This window comes from Sminthopsis crassicaudata, chromosome 6 (assembly GCF_048593235.1).
Source record: "Sminthopsis crassicaudata isolate SCR6 chromosome 6, ASM4859323v1, whole genome shotgun sequence".
Taxonomy (NCBI): Eukaryota; Metazoa; Chordata; class Mammalia; order Dasyuromorphia; family Dasyuridae; genus Sminthopsis; species Sminthopsis crassicaudata.
In genome coordinates, this window is record NC_133622.1 from 216,052,344 (window position 1) to 216,072,689 (window position 20,346).

Below are 20,346 nucleotides of genomic sequence, written 5' to 3' on the forward strand. Positions count from 1 at the left end.
ATTTTTACACTGTCTGCCTGGGGCTCCAGAATTCTTTCAGTTCAGCAAATTAATTAAGACAATTGTAATCCATGTGTTAAATTGGCCTTAGGGCCTGTGACAATTCTGGAAAAGGATCAAGTTCACCCTGGAAAGTATGCTTTGGTGGCCTTAATTTTGCTCCTTCCCAGTTTTCCTTGTAGATATCAGACCTTGGGCTTAGGAAATGTATATGTGGCTATTGTTTTTTTGTTCCCACCTAGAATTTCCTCTGGGAACTTCAGTATACTACTTATGTCTCCCCACTGGGACTCTTTAGTGGCTCTCCCTTCTGTGGCTTCCTCTGGGGCTGGGGGAAAAAATTCTGGCCTTCTTAAAAATTTCAGAAGTCACCTGAAGAATGTGAACCCTGCTGGCCTTTTGTTCAGTGGAACAAGGATCACATATGTGAGCATCCAAAGAGATAGTAAATGGAAAAGGGAGGAAAAGCAGAGTAGATGACACAGGATAGGAAATATGCATACTTACCACTGGCTAATTTGATTCTGATTGGAATCACCTGGTTAATTGATGAAATTATAGAGCCTCAAACAGCCTTGCTTGATGGTCCTCCATTTCATTGATATTTGTATCTCCTTTACAAAAAAAGATTTTAAGCTCCTTGGTGATTAATAAGAATAATAGTAATAGAAATTACATAGTGTTTTATGATTTGAAAAGCATTTTACATATGTTATCTCAATTGACCCTTTACAACAACTCTGGAATGTAGATACTAAAATTAGCCCCGTTCTCTAGATCAGGAGGCAAAAACTGAGAGTTTAACTAACTTGTTTAGGGTCTCACCAGTAAAGTCTGAGATAAAATCTGAACTCAGGCCTTCCTCACTGCCAATCAGTATTCAGCCAGAGAAAAGTAATCACTTAATAGAGTTCATTTTGTCTTTCCCAAAGTTCCTCACAATTTTTGTTCATAGTGAACTCTTAATGAATTGAATTAGTAGATGAAGATAAAACCTTGTCTAGGAGGTAAAAGGAGAGCAAAGAACTCTTTAGAGAGTTTGTCTACATGATGAAAAAAATTATCGCACAGGGCAATCAAAAGCAACATCAGGGTAATTATCTGTATGCAAAAAATTATCAGAGAAATACCACAGAGAAGTACTAAAAGGTACTTTCTATCTAGTAAACACATGCCAATAAGACTTTTTTATAGTATCATTTTACAGCATAATTGAAAGAGAAATCCTGAGTTCAAGTGTCACTTCTGGCATATATGAGTTATGTAATCCTAGACATTTCAGTGCTCTGGGCTAAGAGTTAAAGAGAAAGCATCACTTGGATTGGCAGTAGGTGTTTCTCCATCTGGGAATTTCCTATCTCTTTAAAGCAATCAGGGATTTTCCTCTCCCTCAATTTGCCTTCTCCCTTTATGTTCTGTACTTTCCAAACATAATAAAGTAATCTGTACTGAATAAGATAACAGAAAAAACACTGAGCTCTTGAAGTGATATCAGAAGATGGCAGGCCCTTTTCCCAAAAGGGTTAATGCTAGAAGTGTGAACAGTCAATGAGCCCTCATGTCTGGAAAACTTCATTTATAAGGGCAATAAGTAATTGTGTGATGTGTTTTTCATGGATGAATGACAACACCGATGGGAGCCTGATTCAATACTAATTATAAGAAAATAGCCTTTTTTTTTTTTTTTTTTTTTTTTTTTTTTTTTTAAAGAGGTATCAAGGAAAAGTGGAAACTGCCTTGAATTTGAGTTGGGCCATTTGGGTTTGAATCCACTGCTTCTACCATTTATACCATCACAGTACAAGACACAAAGAGTTGATAGTAGAGGGTGACTCTAAGAACCTGTCATTTAAACAACAAAGTAGGACTTCTTTTTAAAGGTCAAGTAAGAGACTTGGCCTGGCAGAATTGGAAACAGCACTGAATTTGGACTTCCTTACTTGGAAGGCCTGGGTTCAAATGTCAACTCAAAAATTTAGCAACTGTGTGATCCTAGACAAGCAATTTAACATCTCTGTGCCTCAGTTTACTTTAATGTAAAATGAAACTTCTAAAGTGTTTCTAAATCCAGATCTCTTATAACTGGGCTTCTTAAACTTTTTCCACTGGAGATATCTTTTTACCCAGGACATTTTTACATGACTCCAGGTATATGGGTATAGAAAATAGGTAAACATATCAAACATGGATAATCATAATTTTTGTGAACTCTGTATTTAATCATGAGACTTCATATGGGGTCATGAATCAGTTTAAGAAGCTGGACCTTATGGAAGCTACAGCTAACCAAAATAAATATCAGAATGTCAAAGAGCTGACCCATATTTTCTCCACTGCAAGTTCTCACCATAGAGGTTAAGGAGAACTTTTAGGGGACAGATAAGTTAAATATAGTCTCTTATAGTTGGACAGATTTCAAGAAGGAAGGGCAATAGAAAAAATAATCAGGATAACCCTCTATTTCTCAGCTGATAGAATTAAAAGCAGGGAGATTATTGGCTAAGGAAATAAGAGTTTAAACATAGCAACCTTTCTTAGCCAGACCAGCCACCCTAGCCAACTGTGTCTCCCCAGATGCCCTTAAGTAAGGGCATGAAATCAGGAAGGGTTTTCCTTCTCCTGGAGGAAGGGAAAGGCACTGGGAAGAAAGTACTGCCAGGTGACTGGCACATTGTAGGAGAGGCAGGCAGCAAGTGTTGCTATTTCTGTTGCAAGATTCTCTCCCTTGCTGTCATCCTTCCAGAGTAGGTGGGAAAGGAAGTGCTCTCTTTCCATTTCATAAGGTCATTGAGTATATAGATTTTCTTAAGTATGCAGATTATTGGAGTTTGCTAAAGCTAGCCAATGGGTCAGATGAGGGGACTATTGAGTGTTAATAAATCTAACAAGAATACTTAAAATGAAAGGCTACATCTTCGTGTGTGTGCGTGTGTGTGTGTGTGTGTGTGTGTGTGTGTGTGAGAGAGAGAGAGAGAGAGAGAGAGAGAGAGAGAGACAGAGACAGAGACAGAGACAGAGAGACAGAGAGACAGAGAGACAGAGACAGAGAGACAGAGAGAATATAAATGTAAAGAAAAGAGATTCAGGTGTTCTTCTTGTCCAGGATTTCTGACACAGCCCTACCAGGCTAGTAACAATTCAGTACTGTGATTCTTCCTTGAAGAAGTTGCTACTGTATATCTGAAAAAGACTACCCTGAGTGAGCCATTGATGGAGACCAGCCAATCATTCACTTAATAGTTGTTTGACCTTGAGTAAATTGCTTCCTGTTTAAAATGAGGGTGTTGATGCTTACTGCTAACTTTCAAGATTTTGGGGAAGATCAAATGAGATGGTTTATATAGAATTTTTTCCAAGTATAAAGGGCTATCTTAATTTAAAGTTCTACTACTGACTAATCCATAGTTTCTCTCTCACCTTTAGCAAATGCCATTAAGATAATACTTTGATATTCTTGTTTTTAGAAGTGAGCTAGTTGAGGAATTGACTTTGGTATTCATTAGAGCCCTTGATGGGATGAAGTTATTAAATTAGCTTGATTATGAATGGATCTTAAGGAAAGAAGAAAGTGAAAGCTCAGGGAATACTTCTGGACTTTGGAAAGAGATAGTATGGGAAAATGAAAGCAGAGACAATATGACTATGGGATTGAATTCTCCCCTTGCAGTTCTTTGTATAAACTCCAAAAGTTCAAGACAATGGAAAAGATGATGTCACCAAATACATTTGGAGGATGTGGGTGCCATCTGGCCTTTTACAGTCTTAGAGCAAGTATAAGTAACAGACAAAACAAATGGATCTGAACGTGTGAGTTGGACTTGTCAATCTCAGTGCCAAGGAAGTTTGGGTATGAAACTAAAGTGTTGTAAAAACCAACTTCAATGTGTCTGTGAGCTCAGAGGGTCATAGAGGTTTAGGGAAGCTTAGAAACCATCTAATCCAACCCACTCGTTTCACAGATAAGGAAACTAAGACCTAGGAAGGAAAAGTGACTAAATAGGTAGTAAATGTCAGTTGGAATTTGAACCTACATCCTTTGACTCCAAAGTCATGCTTTTTTCCACTAAATATTCCTTCCAACTCATCTCCTCCTTTTCATCCTGATTCTTTTCATTTTCTACTGTGTGTTTTCTCAGTATGTGTTTCTGTTTCTGTTTCCCTCCTTTCTCTTCCTCCTCCTCCTTCTCCTCCTTGTTTGCTCTCCCCCTCTCCCTTTTTCTTTCCTTCTCCCCCTCTCTTTCCTCCTCTCTCCCCCCTCTCTCTTTCCCTCTTTCTCCTTTTTTCCTTCTTCCCTCCCTCCCTCCCCTTCCTCTTCTCCCTTTCCACCTCTCTCCCTCTCCCTTTCTCAACTTTGGTTCAAAAATTCCCTGTAATCATGCAAATCAGCAGCTGATGTTGCCGAAGCATTAAATGATTATCTAGGGCCATGTGGTTAGTATATGTTATCTCAGGTTTCTCTGACTTCAAGCATAATTTCTCTAATCATTATGCCATTTCCTCTCAAATTTCTACCCTTATGGAAACACAAAAATATAAATGTATAAAATATAAATATACACAAATAAATATAAATATTTGTTGAATGGAATAAACTGAGTGAAGACTTCTCATAAGAATGTGACCTCAATCTGTTCCCTAACTGTGATTTGAGATTTTGCAATAAGTTGAACTATAGCTAAAGCTGCAGGTATAGATCTTAGATAAACTGACATTCCTCTTTTATCCCCAGCCACTTGACCTTTTCTTTAGCATTAAATTCCTAATATGATTTAAAAAAAAAAAGATAAAGAAAGTGTGTCATTGACTAGTATTCTTTCTTTCTGGGGTAGATTTATAGTTTCTGGGTAGATTTCCGCATTAGGATGTAAGCCTGTACCCAGCCAACAGGAGAAAAGGTAAAAAGAGATGGGGGCTTCTGTGTTAGGGTCTATATAATCCTATGTTTGCAACCTGTGATTTGTACTCCTCCACTGATGGCACTTTGCCTGTTGGTAGTTGCTCCTTGTGGTGAGATGATAATAACCTTTTTTTGCTTTTTACCTTGAGTCTCTGATTTTAGTTTGTCCCACACAATGCCAATATAGAGCAGTAGTAATTTGGCATAGTAGGGAGACTTTTGAATTCTATACATAGGTTTAAATTCTACCCCCCCCAACACTAGCTAACTACACTTTCACCAAATTATTTTACCTACCATTTCTCTAAGATTATTTCCAATTTACCCTGTGTGTATCATGTCTGTACACAATACTTTGGATATCCACTCTCTCTCCTTAGACTGCAAACTACTTGAGGGTAATGTGTCTTTGCATCCCTTTGAATCTCCATTGCTTGACACATAGTAGGTGCTTAATGAAAGTTTGTTGATATAACTTGACCTGCTTCTCTGAGTCTGCTTCCTCCTCTATAAAATGAGGTTAATGATAGAGCTGGTCACAAAGGGTTGTTAAGAGAACCAAGTAGGATAGTTCATTTACCTATTTTACAAATCTTTAAGCATTAGTTGTAAGCTATTATTATAACTAAATGGTATTTGAGGGTACCGTAGTGGGGGAAGGAATTCAGTGCTGGTAGACTTAAAAAAAAAAAAAAATCTCTGCTAAGGATTCTCACTTGTGGCTTCCAGTATCAGGAATATATTCATCCATTAATCCTAATTCATCCATTAATTATTTTTCTTTTCTTTTTCTTTTTTTTTTCTTTTCTTCTTTTCTTTTCTTTTCTTCCTTCCTTTTTTTTTTTTTTTTTTTTGCTGAGTCAATTAGGCTTAAATGACTTACCCAGAGTCACACAGCCAGGAAGTGTTAAGTGTCTGAGGTCAAATTTGAACTCAGGTCCTCCTGACTTCAACGTTGGTGCTCCATCCACTTCACCAACCAGCTGCCCCTCAACTATGAACTCTTAATCTTCCCATTAACCAGGTGGAGGACTGTTAACTCATCCCAGCTGGTAAACTGTACAAAGCAGTATTTCTAATTGACTAGAAACCATCTGAAATGATCTTATTTGAACTAATAGAGAATAAAGTAGGCAGCGCTGAGAAAATATTATACATGGTGAGTACAGACATTGGAAATGGAAAATATAACCCTAATAACAAAAATTAAATTAAGCATTATGTCATTTAGTGGATTAAGCTTGTTCCTGAGGAAGAGACAGGAAAATGCAGTCCTGTGTCCTCTCCACAGAGAACATGAAACACGACATATGCTCAGATTCAACTGATGCTTTCCTCAAGTGCAGGTCTGGCCATGTCACCCTCATATTTGACTCCAGTGTCTCCATTTTGCCTGTGGGATAAAATTAAAACTCCTCTATTTGGCATTCAAAGCCTTACATAACCTGGCTCCCTCCTATCTTTGTAGTCTTCTTATACCTTACTCTTTCAACAAGTATTCCATCTTGTGATGCTGGACTCCTGGCTGTTGTAAACAAGATACTCCATCTGTTGGTTCCAGGCATTTAACAACAACAACAACAACAAAATGTCCTTCAAGCTTGCTCTCCCTATTCCACTCTGATTACTGATATCCCTAAATTCCTCAGACTTGGTCTATGCTTTAGTAGTACATTAACTTGATGGATTAGCTTGGCAAAATTGCTTTTATTTCATTCTTTGTTACAAGAAGTATCTTATTGGGTGAAATAAATTTAAAAATAGAAATAATGTGAAAATATAAGTAATTAAAATTTAAAACATTAATAATTATAAACAATTAAAAACAAACACAAAGAAAATTTAAAAAACAGCTAAAACTGTGCTGTATTCTCCCAGAATGAATTCAAAATCATGGGTAGAACCCATTTGACAATGATCCCATTTCTGTTTTGTAAAAGGGAAGGTTGCAACACGATGTGGGGGAAGTACATCGTGCTTGAGGATGCTGTTAAAAATAAAACTAAGGAACTGAGTGAAAGACTTAGTAGCACTTGGATCCCATCCAAATTGGCAGTCCCAGTCTTGCTATTCCTGATAAACAGTGGTTCCAGGTCCAGCTTATTTTAAGAAATTTCAAGTCTTCATCTTTGAGGGAAAAAATCCTTTTGATTCTCTCTCAGATCACAACTTCAGAACAGTCTTTTCTTTACTTTTTCTGTTCATCTCTGTTTGTTGCTATTGTTATATATTTTGCTTTTTAGATATTGCATTGTACAGTGAAAAGACTTCTAAACTGGAAATTAAAATTAACATTCTAATCCCAGCTCTACCACCAACACAACTTGGGGGAAGGAAGACATTCTACTTTCACCTCTTGTGTCTCAGTTTCAATGAAGACCCTTCTACTCTTTGTTCTTCAATCCTAGAAATTTCTGGATCATATCATCAATTTAGGATTAGGATAGACCTTTGAGGTCACCTAGAGTTCCTCATTTTATATACATAAGGAAATAATACCCAGAGGCCAAAAGGAATTTGCCGAAGGTCATACAGGTAGACAAGAAAAGATCTAGATTTTGAACCCAGGTCTTCTGATTCCAAAGCTAGCATTCTTTTCCCATGTACCAGGCAGCCTCCCAGTTATCAAGAGAGATATATATATAGATATAGATATAGATATACACACATATATATACATATATATGTATATACATATACATATATACTTATACATATATACACACACACACATATATATGTGTGTGTGTGTAAAATATATGCATACATATGTATATATATTATATGTACATAAATATGTATACATTTAGATCAGATTAAATTTCTATTAAACATTTATTTAGGCTTAAAAGTGATTCACTGAAGCAGGGAGATGGAGTAGATAAAGCACTGGGCTTGTTATCAGGTTTAAAATCTCACCTCTAACATCTGCCAAGTATATATCTCTGTGCATGTTGTTTAAGCTCTTTGAGACTTTAGGACTTTTTTGCTAAGTCAAAAAAAAAATGATTGATATCTTTGTTGGCTCTGGGTAGCTCTAACACTGATGGAATAACCTTGGTTTATTCAATTAAGAGCTAATTCCATGCACATGTTTAATCTATATTGGATTACTTGCTGTCTAGTGATGGGAGGAGATGGGAAAAGAGGGAGAAAAAATTTGGAAAGCAAGGTTTTGCAAGGGTGAATGTTGAAAGCTATTTTTGCATGTATTTTGAAAAATAAAAGATTATATTATTATAAAAAAGCTAATACCATATTTTAAGAAAGTCTCATATGTGAAACAGCATCATGACTCTAGTAGTATAATTCAATTTAAGAATATTTGAAATATCTTATTCCTTAAGGATAGGAAACACAGGAAAAGTCCTTTTAATATTAAGGAATAAAAGGGAATTGTTAATTTAGTTGTGTTGCCTTTTTTAAAACTATCTACTCTATTGCACAGATGTCTAAAGTACTTTCAAATTACCTTTTTGAAAATTATTGTATTAACCTAAGACATACTTGGGCACTATTTTATTAAAATGTGTCTCTTCTTGTCCCTCTAATTCCCATTCTAGAAAGAAGAAACACATTTCTGAGTACAAATAAGAAGAGTTTAATATAAACTAGGTTAGTACTGATACTTAGAATGGAAACTTTCTAAAGTTATAAAACCTTCATGGGTCCCATGAAATCACTATTGATGGAATCTGGGATTAATCCAAATTATTCCAAATCTATAATCTTTGGTTTAATAGGATCTTTAAATAACTGACATAAACCTTTGAAATTTGCATCTCATTTGAAGTTCTTCACAAAACTAATGAGATAAGTTCTATATATGCTTATCCTTGATAGAATGTAAGCTACTTGAAGCCAGGGATTGTCTGTTTGTTTGATATCATTGTAGCCATAGTGATAGACTTACTAAATATCTGAAATAGGCTCTTTGATGTTTTCCATTTATGTTTTAAAGGATCATCAAAGTTAAATGACTGGTTCATGTTAATAATAGTTTATAAGCAACAAAATGGAGTCTATGAACATTTGGACTTACAAAAGAGAGATGAAAAGAGGGAGGAAGGGAGACAATAGTGTTTCAATAGAATGGGTTCATTTTTATAATCTCGTGTATTTTATGTATTAAAATATTATTCTGAGAAGGGATTCATAGGTTTCGTCTCACTGCTAAAGGAGTCCATGATAAAATGAAGATTAAGAATAATTGACTCAGGGAAATGGGAATACAGTTTGTGTTGTGGTTTTGCCAGTTGGGAAGCATGATAATCTAGTAGGAAACCCCGGAGATTTGCGGACAAACAACTCCTGAATTCAATTGCCTGCATTATCTTAATTCTATTGTCTTCCTTCTGTTGATTATTCCCACTTGATCAGTGTGTAGATTGCATGATGTCTCTCCTTTTAGATTGTGAGCTCCTAGAGGGGAGGGGCTGTTTTTTTTTTTTTTTTTTTTTTTTTGTTTTTGTTTGTTGGTTTGTTTGTTTGTTTTGTTTTGTTTTGTTTTGTTTTGTTTTGTTTTAATCTTTTTTTTTTTTGTATCCCCAGAACTTAACTGCATATCTGTTGCTTAGTATCTGCTTAATGAGTGTTTATTGATTATTGATTATCTTGGGGCAGTTACTAAAACTTTTTTCAGTATATCCATCTATAAAATCAAAAGATTAGAATAAAATGTCAAGATTTATAGTAAGACTGCTGTGACCATTCTTTAGAGTGGAATATGACATCTGAGAACAGAAGATTTCATCAATATGGGACAATCGAGGCATCAATATTTTCTCCAATCCACAACCACCTACAATTTTCCAGTCTCAGAGAATTGCCTGAGCGGAGGTTTATCACTTAGGGTCAGCACAGTACTTAAACCTTCCTGATTTTGTAATCAGTCACCATAACATCCTGTCTCAACTGTGTCCCTTGTCTGTGGTGACAATAGTTTGATCTTTTGTAACAGAGAAATAATTCTTTGTTTCATTGAATAATACTGGTCCTGTTTTTTAACTGGTCTTGTTCATAACTCAGAAGGGGATATAAAAACCTTATTTTCCAGAGAAAGAAGTAGAAGCTTGGAAAAAGGGAATGATTCACATATAGTTATAATTTTCAGATCCAAGGTGGAGCCAAGATGTCAGAGTAAAGACAAAGATTCACCTAAGTTCTCTTCAAACCTATTCAAAGACATTTTTTTCTTTATTAAGTTTTTTCTTGTTATACACGTATATTAACTTATAACACACACTTCTTTATGAATCATGTTGGGAGAGAAATCAAAAGGGAAAAACCATGGGAGAGAAAAAAACAAAACAACAAAAAAAAGAGAAATGAACATAGTATGTGTTGATTTACATTCAATCTCCATACTTCTTTTTCTGGATGCAGATGGTGTTTCTATCCAAAGTTTAATGGGATTGTCTTGGATCACTGAACTACTGAGAAGGACCTAGTCTTTCACAGTCGATCATCACACATTCTTACTATTATTGTGTACAATGTACTCCTGGTTCTGCTTGTTTCTGCTCAGCATTGGTTCATGCAAATCTTTCCAGATCTTTCTAAAATCATCTTGTTCATCATTTTTACCATAGGTTATTCAACCATTCCCCAATTGATGGGCATCCACTCCTTTTCCAATTCTTTGCTACTACAGAAAGAGCTGCTACAAACACTTTTGCACATGTGGGTCCTTTTTCCTCCTTTATGATTTCCTTGGGATAGAGACCCAGTAATGGCAGTGCTGGGTCAAAGGACATGCATAGTTTTATAGCCCTTTGGGCACAGTTGCAGATTGCTCTCCAGAATGGTTGGATCATTTCACAACTCCACCAACGATGCATCAGTGTCCCAGTTTCCCCACATCACCTCTAACATTTGTCATTATTTTTCCTGTTACATTAATCAATGTGAAAGGTGTGAAGTAGAACCTCAGAATTTGCATTTCTCTGAGCAATACTGATTTGGAACATTTTTTTCATATGACTATAGATGGGTTTAATTTTGTCATATAAAATTTTCTATTCATATCCTTTGACCATTTATAAGTTGGGGGATGACTTGTATTCTTATAAATTTGACACAGCTCTTTATATATTTTAAAAATAGGACCTTTATCAGAAATACTTTCAGTAGATTTTTTCCCTAGTTTTGTACTTTCTTTTTAATCTTGTTTCTGTTTTGTTTGTGCAAAAACTTTTTAAAATTTAATGTAATCAAAGTCTCTAGATCTTCTTTGGTCATAAATTCTCCCCTTCTCTAGAGATCGGATAGATAAATTATCCCTTGCTTTCTTAGTTTGTTTATAGTATCATCCTTTCTATCCAAATCACATATCTATTTTTACCTTATTTTGATGTGATATGTAAGATGTAGGTCTATGCCAAGTTTCTGACATTTTTTTTTCAATTTCTCCCCCCCCCCTTCCATTTTTGTGAAATAGTGAGTTCTTATCCCATAAACTAGAATTTGGGGGGGAGGGTTATTAAATACTAGATTACTATAGTCATTCATTATTGTGTTGTGTGTATCTAACCTATCCACCATATTTCTTATTCAACAACTTTGCTAAAGTTGTTGTTTCAAGTAGTTTTTTGGATGCTTTTCTAGGATTTTCTAAGTCTATCATCATATCATCTGCAAAGAGTGGTGGTTTTATTTTCTGATTGCATATTCTAATTCCTTTAATTACTTTTTCTTTTCTTATTGTTAAAGCCAACATGTCTAGTACAATATTGAATAATAGTGATGGTATTGATAATAGTGATGGTGATGGGCAACTTTATTTCACCCCTGATCTCATTGAGAATGCACATACTTCTAAATAATGATTCTAAACACATTGTAGAGCAGCAGAATTCACAAAAAAAAGATGGAGAAAAATAATTTTCCAGATCATGACAACTTAGAAGGAAAGGTCTGTTGCACAAGGGTGAAAAATGAGGGCACTCTGGCACAGATCAAGCCCCAGAAAATTAGGAAACAGAATCAGAGACAGAAGTGGCAGTTTGCAGATCTCTCAGCCTAGATCTCAATAAAATGACCAGAAAGCAAACCAGAAATTTACAGACGTCCCTTTTCTGGCACCAGAAGCAAGACTCTGTTGCATTGCTTATACTTGCATCTAGGTCATAATCCTGGGTCTTAGTTCTAGTGTGAGGAAGAGCACTAGCACAGTAGAGTTTACAGACACAGGAGAACAAGGTCCCTGATCACATTTCCAGGGCTGAAAAGTGCTTGTGGTCACTCACAAACCAGTGCATAGTACAGATTTAGCAATTACACCTCTACCTAGATCATACCATCTTGGAAGAGCCAAAAACTTACAGATCCCCAAAAACTTCTGAAAACAAGTGAACAAAAAACCCAAAGCTGGGACATGATCCCCTCCACTTGGAAAGTAGAACCCACTTTAGCATAGAGTTTTCTAGTCAAGAAATAGACTAGAAAATGAGCGAATAATTGAAAAAAAATTCTAATTGTATAAAGTTAATGTGGGGAGAATAAATATCAAAACACAAAGTCAATATCCCTATAAACAAAGCCTCAAAGAAAACTATAAGTTGGACTCATATCATGGAAGAGCTCAAAAAGGAGTTTGAAAATCAAGTAAGGGGGCCAGCTAGGTTGCACAGTGGATAGAGTACCAGCCCTGAAGTTAGGAGGACCTGAGTTCAGATCTGATGTCAGACACTTAACACTTCCTGATGAATAGATTATCAGCAACTTCCTTCTTTTTCAAAGCTTTTCAGGCAGCATTTCTAATTAGTCTGTGCAAAGGAATTAACCATGTCACTAAAGAAAAATGTCTTTCCGTGTACATGAAAGATAATAGCAAGAGCTAATATTTTATAGCACTTACTATGTGATATAGGGCTAAGCACTTTTTAATCCTTACCTCATTTGATGCTCACAACAACCCTGGGAGTTATTATTATCCCCATTTCATATATGAGGAAACTGAGACAAACAGGATGAATTATTTGGGATCATACTATAAGTGTCTGAAGAAGGATTTCAATTCAGATCTTCCTAATTCCAGGTTCAGCTCTCTGTCCGTTGCACCAGGTAGTTTCAAAGATAGTCGTTGCAAAGACATTTCCATTTCTTAATCGCATCTCAAGATTGACTTAAATGTTGCTGCTACCTTCAAGGGGACCAATCTTCTATAGAATGAGATCAAAATACAGAGATAAGTAGGGGAAACAGAGCGGGTGGGAAGGTACCATTTATTATTCATTTAGTTAGTGTTACTTCATTTCCTATGTCATAAAGAGGAACAGAAATTATTTTTAAAAACATACAAAAAATGCAACAAGTTTAAAGGAAAATACTTGATATGGTACTTCAACACGCCAAAATTCAAATGGATTGGCAATTTTAATGATAAAGAGTTATCTCCATGATAAATATAACAACTCTTTTATGCCCACCTAGCTTGAAGGACTTTTGCTGATGTCCTCCTGGCAGGGCATTTTCACATTGTCCTAATGAATGTACAAAATTATAAAGAGTAAATGATTTTTGCAGCTACAGTTTTCCTGGAGTTCTGGAAGAGGAGGAGAGCTGTGTTGACCTATGACTGGGACCTTATTGACTGGGAAGAGGAGGAGGTAAGTAGTAACAGAATGAGCAATTTTTGTTTCTATGGCATATAGACTTAGAAGAGTCACAATAATAATATAGGTGATAATCTGAACCCAGGTTGAATTTCACCAGGAACTGTCCTGGTCAGTGTATCCACTTGAATTGAGAGAGAAAGCAAGCAGCAGAAAGGAGGTCCTGAGAAAACTATCACACCCCAGGGAGGAGGATCACTTTGAAGAGGAAGTATACCACTTCCATCTTGACCTTGTGGGACTAAAGCCCTGTTACCCCACATAATTGTGTTTTCTGGAGATGACATCCCAGAGAAAGGATGGAAATGACCTTAAACTATTATCTTGGAGACTGTTCAAGTTTATGATCCCATATTTTGCATTAATGCAAGTATTTCTAAAGAAATTAGTAATGAGTACAAGGATGCCATTAATGTCTATTCAGGGACCATCTCTTCCAATTAGCAAGTGGGTGAGCTACATTAACTGAAATCATAGATCACCATTATTTATTATCATAATTAATTATCATATGGTATATTTGCAGATGAAATAACATAATGTATTCTATGTATTTTTCCCGTTTTATCTTTACTTATGAAAAGTTTTTGCAAATGAAAATTTGTTTGATTGCTTGGAGACTTTTCAGAGATAGATGATATAATCTATAGAAGGACTTCTTAAACTTTTCCTCCTTGCAGTCCCTTTTCACATGAGAAATTTTGACACAACCCCAGATATATAGATGTTTAAAATAACTATGCAGATCAAAGTGATAATAAATCATAATTTTGTGACCCCCCCACATTCAGTTACACAACCTCATATTGGGATTATGACCCACAATTTGAGAAACTTTCATCTATAGAATATTGGAGCTTAGAGTCAATTTACCTGAATTGAAATCCTAATTGCACATTGATTAGCTGTGTGATCCTGACCAAGTCACTTCACAACTCTTAGTCTATGCATATATAAAATGGGGATAATAAGGATAATAATAGTATTACTTCAGAGGCTTGATGTATCAAATGAGACACAACATACAAATATCACAATCTTACAGTTATATAAATGTTAATACTTTTTGTTATTATTATTGTTGAGAAAAACAGTTGACTCCTCTTGTCAAGTTATAGGTGTTTTATTTTTAAATAGACAAAACTCTTGACTTGCTCTTCAAGGTGGCTTTTGTGAAAATATTTATAAAGATGGACAGAAACAACTACACCCAGAAAAGGAACACTGGGAAGTGAATGTGGATTGTTGGCACTGCTGTCTTTCTACCCAGGTTACTTACACCTCCGGAATCCAATACTTAATGTGCAACAAGAAAATTGAATTTACACACATATATTGTATCTAGGTTATACTGTAACACATGTAAAATGTATGAGATTGCCTGGCATCTAGGGGAGGGAGTAGAGGGAGGGAGGGGAAAATCTGGAAAAATGAATACAAGGGATAATGTTATAAAAAAAATTACTCATGCATATATACTGTCAAAAATGTATAATTATAAAATTAATTAAAAAAAAGAAAAAAAAGAAAATATTTATAAAGTTCATGGCTTGTTCTCATATTTTCCATCTCTCTCCTAGGAAAATGTTCGCCCCCAGTTTGAAAGAAAGTATGCCCAGGTGGAAAGAGTCAATCCCATCACAGGAAAACCTGAGCCTTATCAGCCCTTCATGGATAAACTCCTTCGGCTTATGATCTCCATATTGGGAATATTCTTAATGGTAGAGTAATGGCAGAACATTAGCATTCTTTGTTTTGTTTTTGTTTTTGTTTTTGTTCCTGTTTATTGCAAATGAAATGTTCCAAAGGAGAAAGAATTCTAGAGCCAAGAAGAATTGCTGTATTTCTGTGGGAACAACTGATTGTGAGATTGTGAATGTTTTATTGAATCATCTTCAGATGTATATTGGGTTATTGGGGGATTAGCAAGGGTGGAATGGGCAGAAAAGAGACTTAAAAGTCATAGAATTATTCTGAGGATAGGACTTTTGCTACTTGAAACCAAGAACTCTTTGGGGGCTTTCATTGTTAGAGAAATGGAAAATCCTTAAAATACAACATCTCTGTTAATAATATGTACCTGGTGTGACTCTACAATCTGTAGTGATTTGAACAAAGAAAGTCCTTGACCATGATTCGTTAAAAAAAAAAAAATTAAGAAGAACCTTTTGTGTGCAAGGCAAAAATGAAAGACGTTCTACTTACTGCAATGTAAGCTCTTCAAAAATAGATTTTGTTCTTTGTGGTTGATTCCCCAGAGCCTAGTTAAGTACCTGTTACATGGTTATCCTTCGTTCTTGAAATCACATCACTATGTCAGAGCTGAGTTAGTGTGTCCGACTGAGGCTGATTGGACCAATATGAGCTCAGAATGCTCTGTCACAGGTCAAACACAGAGTCCCTATCAATATTTGGGGTGGCTGCTCTTATTTTGCATTTCCTTTGGGCTAATTCAAACCTGCTTTGCTCATAGAGCACGGCACCTTCTCTGATGAGGGCACGCCATGCTGGGCGGTCCTATGCCAGTGTCTCCTAGGTCTTATTAGGCACTTACTGAATGCCTGCTTCTACTAGGACCAGCAAATCGAGCCCTTTTTGTATCATGAATGCTTTGGCTGTCTGATGACTATGGATTCTCAGATTAATGCTTTTAAATATATAAAATAAAATATTAAAGGGAAGTTTTAATGTTGAAAAACAGTTGAGCAATTATTGCAATATTAGATGCTTATTTGTTGAAATTGAATGAAAATTATGAATTATTTTTCTAAAAAATTCCATATGGTTCAATTTAACTATAAAGTTTTTTAACTATGTTGTCTATTACAAGGAGATAAGAATTGAGTTTATTGTGTCTCTTTCCTGGGGAGCCTGTTCCTTTCCCAGAGTCGGGGAGCTTGGCATGTGAGGCACAATAAGCTTGGCAGGGATTTTATGTTCTTGTCTCTCCTAATCCAGATTTCTTTGGTGCTCACCACGGTTTTTGCTGTTGTGGTTTATCGTCTTGTGGCCATGGAGCACTTTGCATCTTTCAAGTGGTATTTTGTCAAAAAATACTGGCAGTTTGCCACATCAGGAACTGGAGTCTGCATCAATTTCGTGATCATCATGTTTCTGAATGTGGTAAGTATTCGAGATTTTTTCCCCGTCTGGAGGAGACAAAAATTGCCATAACTTATCTTTACTTTTATTTTATTCACATAGGAGCCAGAATAGAGGCAAACAGTATTGCAAGCCAATCAAACCTTGCTAGATCTGAAGTCAGGAAGTTCTGAATTCAAATCCAGCCTTGGGTATTTACTCACTTTGTGACCCTGATCTAAGTCACTTAACCTGTGCCCTACCTCTATTTCCTTCCTTGTAAAATGAGAAGTATAACACAACCTACTTCCCGTGATTGTTGTGAGGATAAAATGATACGATGCTTGTGAAGTGCTTTGCAGAGCAATATAAATGGTAGTTAATTGATATTAAAAATAATAATTTCTAATTCTATTCTTCTATACACATTCTATATATATTCTGTATATTCATATTATATATATATATGTATATATATATATATATATATTCTAATTCTACTATGATGATGATGATGATAAATCATTATCATTAGCTTTCCCTATTTCAGATCTCTCTCTGTACATCAATTTTCTCATGTGTTAAAAATGGGACATGGTTGCCTCTTAGGTCCTCCAGACTGAGCTCCAGGCTCCTAAGATGCTCTTGTATTCTGTAAACTTGCTGAATAAATAATCCTGAATGCTCTTCTGCTTACTTGCTATGTGCCCTTGGCTAAGTCCTTTAACCCCTGTACATTTCAGATTTCTCATTTGCAAACTTTTTACTTATCAAGTCAACTCCACAATTTGTATGAGGAACAAAAATAACCTATGCATAATTCATGAAGGGCCTATAAATAGAAGTTATTGGTATTATTGTCAGCTCTAAACAGATATCCCTTCTTTCTTAATAGAATTAGAATCTAGCAAATCACAGATGAATCCCACAGAGAATTGAACAATTGCTAAGTGTATAAATAATGCAAACAATTAAGTATACAAATGAAATTATATGGAAAAAGCATTTTGCAACACTTTAAAATGATTTAAATGCTAGCCATTATGATGGTGATTATTAACATTATAAAATACTGAGAGAGTTGGATCATAATAGAACTGGAAAGCTTGAAAGGAAAAAAAAGAAGAGTAACATTTACTAACTTCCACATATTTCAACCATTCAACAAATTCTTAATAATAAACAATATCAATAATAGATACAAATTAAACACTTCCTGTGTGCCAGGGCTCAAGATACAGGAAATTAGACCAAAATAAACCCTACTTTCAGAGAGCTTACATTTAACTAATTGACATTTTAAAAGAAAGGGGGGAAATTACATCCCATTAAATCAATATAATTTGAGAGAAAATTACTGTATTAGGATAGTCCTAATTTCTAATATTCTCTTTTGTCACTCTTATTAAAAATGTATCTGTGAAATTGTAATTTATTAGAAAAAATTACAGTAAAAGTATACCTATTTGTAATTTATAAAAAATTAAAAGGCATATGAAATAAAGAATCACAGGCTGAAGAAGAATTGTAATTTCTTAGAAAAATTTGGGAATTTCAGTCTGTTACATACACTTGTTCCTAGCTATGTTGGAGGTTTGGAAGGAACATGAGGATTTGAATTCAGAAGACCTATGTTGAACTTCTATTTTGATGTACAAGAAGCATAGACAAGTAATAGTCTCACTAAGTCTCATTATCACAATTTATAAATGGAAATGTGTGTGTATACATTTGTGTGTGTGCGTGGAGGAATATGTTTATGTGTGAATATATCTCTGTATTATGTATGATAAGTATGATATGTATGTATAGGTATGTGTGTATTGTATTTATATTTCACTCAACCTGTTTGCCTAGTTTCCTCAAGTATAAAATGGGGATAATAATATTTCTTTCTCCAAGGATCAAATGATATGATATTGGCCAAAAGAGCCAGCCTGACAGTTGATACTTAGTTGTAATTTCTAGCTATCATTGTTATTATGTGCATAAGTATTTATGGATGCACATATGTGTGAATTCATGTGTATATGGATACATGTGTACAGGTGCATTGTATATATGTATATAAATACATAATATGTACATAAATAGTATATGGGACCTAAAGTCAGGAAGACCTGAGTCTGTTTTATGTATGGCACTTAAGAGTAATTCACATTTCTACAATACCAAAATTTATACTTTGATAGGAGCCTCTGCCTATGATCATAAATTTGAGATAATTGAATCAGCCTCTCCATTTTATAAATGAGCAAAACTAATCCAGAGAAATTAAGCTTCCATTAATTTATTAGGTAGCAGAGCTAGATTTGAACCCAAATCCTCTGATATCTAATTTAGTGTTTTTCATATCATCCCATGCTGGCTTTCTAGTAATGGCAATCACAACTATTCTTTATGTAGCATCTTAAAGTTTGTTATGTGTCATATATTTATTATCTCATTTGATCCTTAAAACCATACTCAGTGAGACTTTCTTAGGTGACTATCTAGGAAATGCTCCCAGATATTCTGAATATCTAGTTGTGAGACATTTTTATTTAAAGTAATTTTAAACATACTTGAATTTATTACAAAATATAGATTATAGTATTTGCCATGACCTTCCTTTTTGCACTGAGACTGGCCCTGTGATTTGAATGGTTTAGGTACCCCTGAGAAGGAAGCTACCAAGGCGAGTTGGCAACACACCAAAAACTTAGCATCTTCAAGTATAAAACAACTTATTAGGTCGCATGACTAATATGTTTTTGAGGTAGAACTTGGACTCTAAGGCCAGGCTCTCTGAGCATTGTAGTAAAGTGATGTTTCAATGGTCTTAATGGGATATTTTAATAGGCACAATCATTCATGGCAGTCATTCATGGTTGGCTCTCAATTTATTTTTATTGATTATGAAAATATTATTTCTAATAATAAGTATAATGAAAATAATAATTCTCTCTATAAAAACTATAATAATAATGTGTAGTCATTTGTATTTAAAAGAGGATTCTTATCTCTTACTAATGTATATACATATACATATACATATATATATATATATATATATATATATACATACACACACAATTTTAATTTCTTTTGATACAATTCATCAAAACTTCTCCCTTGTCTTTTCCTTCTGCTCCTATCTCCTCCTTTATTTCTCTCTCACGTGTGATGGCTCGTCTTACAAAAGCAAGCTCCTCTGCATGAACAATACCATTCCAACACATCTTCTCTAACAAATTGTTCCCTGTATCATTCCCATTTTTTCATTTACCTTCATTTTCTCCCTATCTACTGAGTGCTTTTATATTGCCTACAGATGTACCCATGTCTTCACCATCCTCAAAACCCTCTATTGATTTATCCATCCTCCATACCTATATCTCTCTTCCCTTTTGTAGTTCAACTTCTTGAGAAGAACATTCACAATATTTGCCTTCACTTCCTTTCTTTTTACTCTTTTAATCCTCTACAATATGAGATCTACTTTCATCATTCAACCAAAACCATTCTCTCTAAAATTGTTCATGATTTCTTAATTGTCAAATATAATGACCTTTTCTCCATCCTTTTCATTCTTGACCTCTCTGCAGCCTTTGACATCATAGATTACATTCTTCTCCTTAATAATCTCTTCTCTCTCGGTTTTAGGAAGTCATTATCTTTCTCTCCATTCCTTCCCTGCTTTATAACTTTTTGTTATTGTGGAAGGTCTCATTCCCCATAGCCAATAAGTTGCCAAGGCCTTTCAATTTCACT

The 20,346-nt window shown here is 35.0% G+C and overlaps 1 protein-coding gene across 6 annotated transcripts in view; it reads left to right on the forward strand.

Annotated features, from left to right (window-relative positions):
* The window catches only part of ANO3 (anoctamin 3), a 555,530-nt gene that overhangs the window by 486,379 nt on the left and 48,805 nt on the right, over positions 1-20,346 (forward strand). For all 6 annotated transcript variants that reach the window (XM_074275261.1, XM_074275262.1, XM_074275266.1 and 3 more), the window contains 3 exons: positions 13,424-13,506; positions 15,093-15,233; positions 16,471-16,635. In XM_074275261.1, coding sequence (XP_074131362.1) covers positions 13,424-13,506; positions 15,093-15,233; positions 16,471-16,635 — 389 coding nt within the window. The remainder of the gene's footprint in view (positions 1-13,423; positions 13,507-15,092; positions 15,234-16,470; positions 16,636-20,346) is intronic.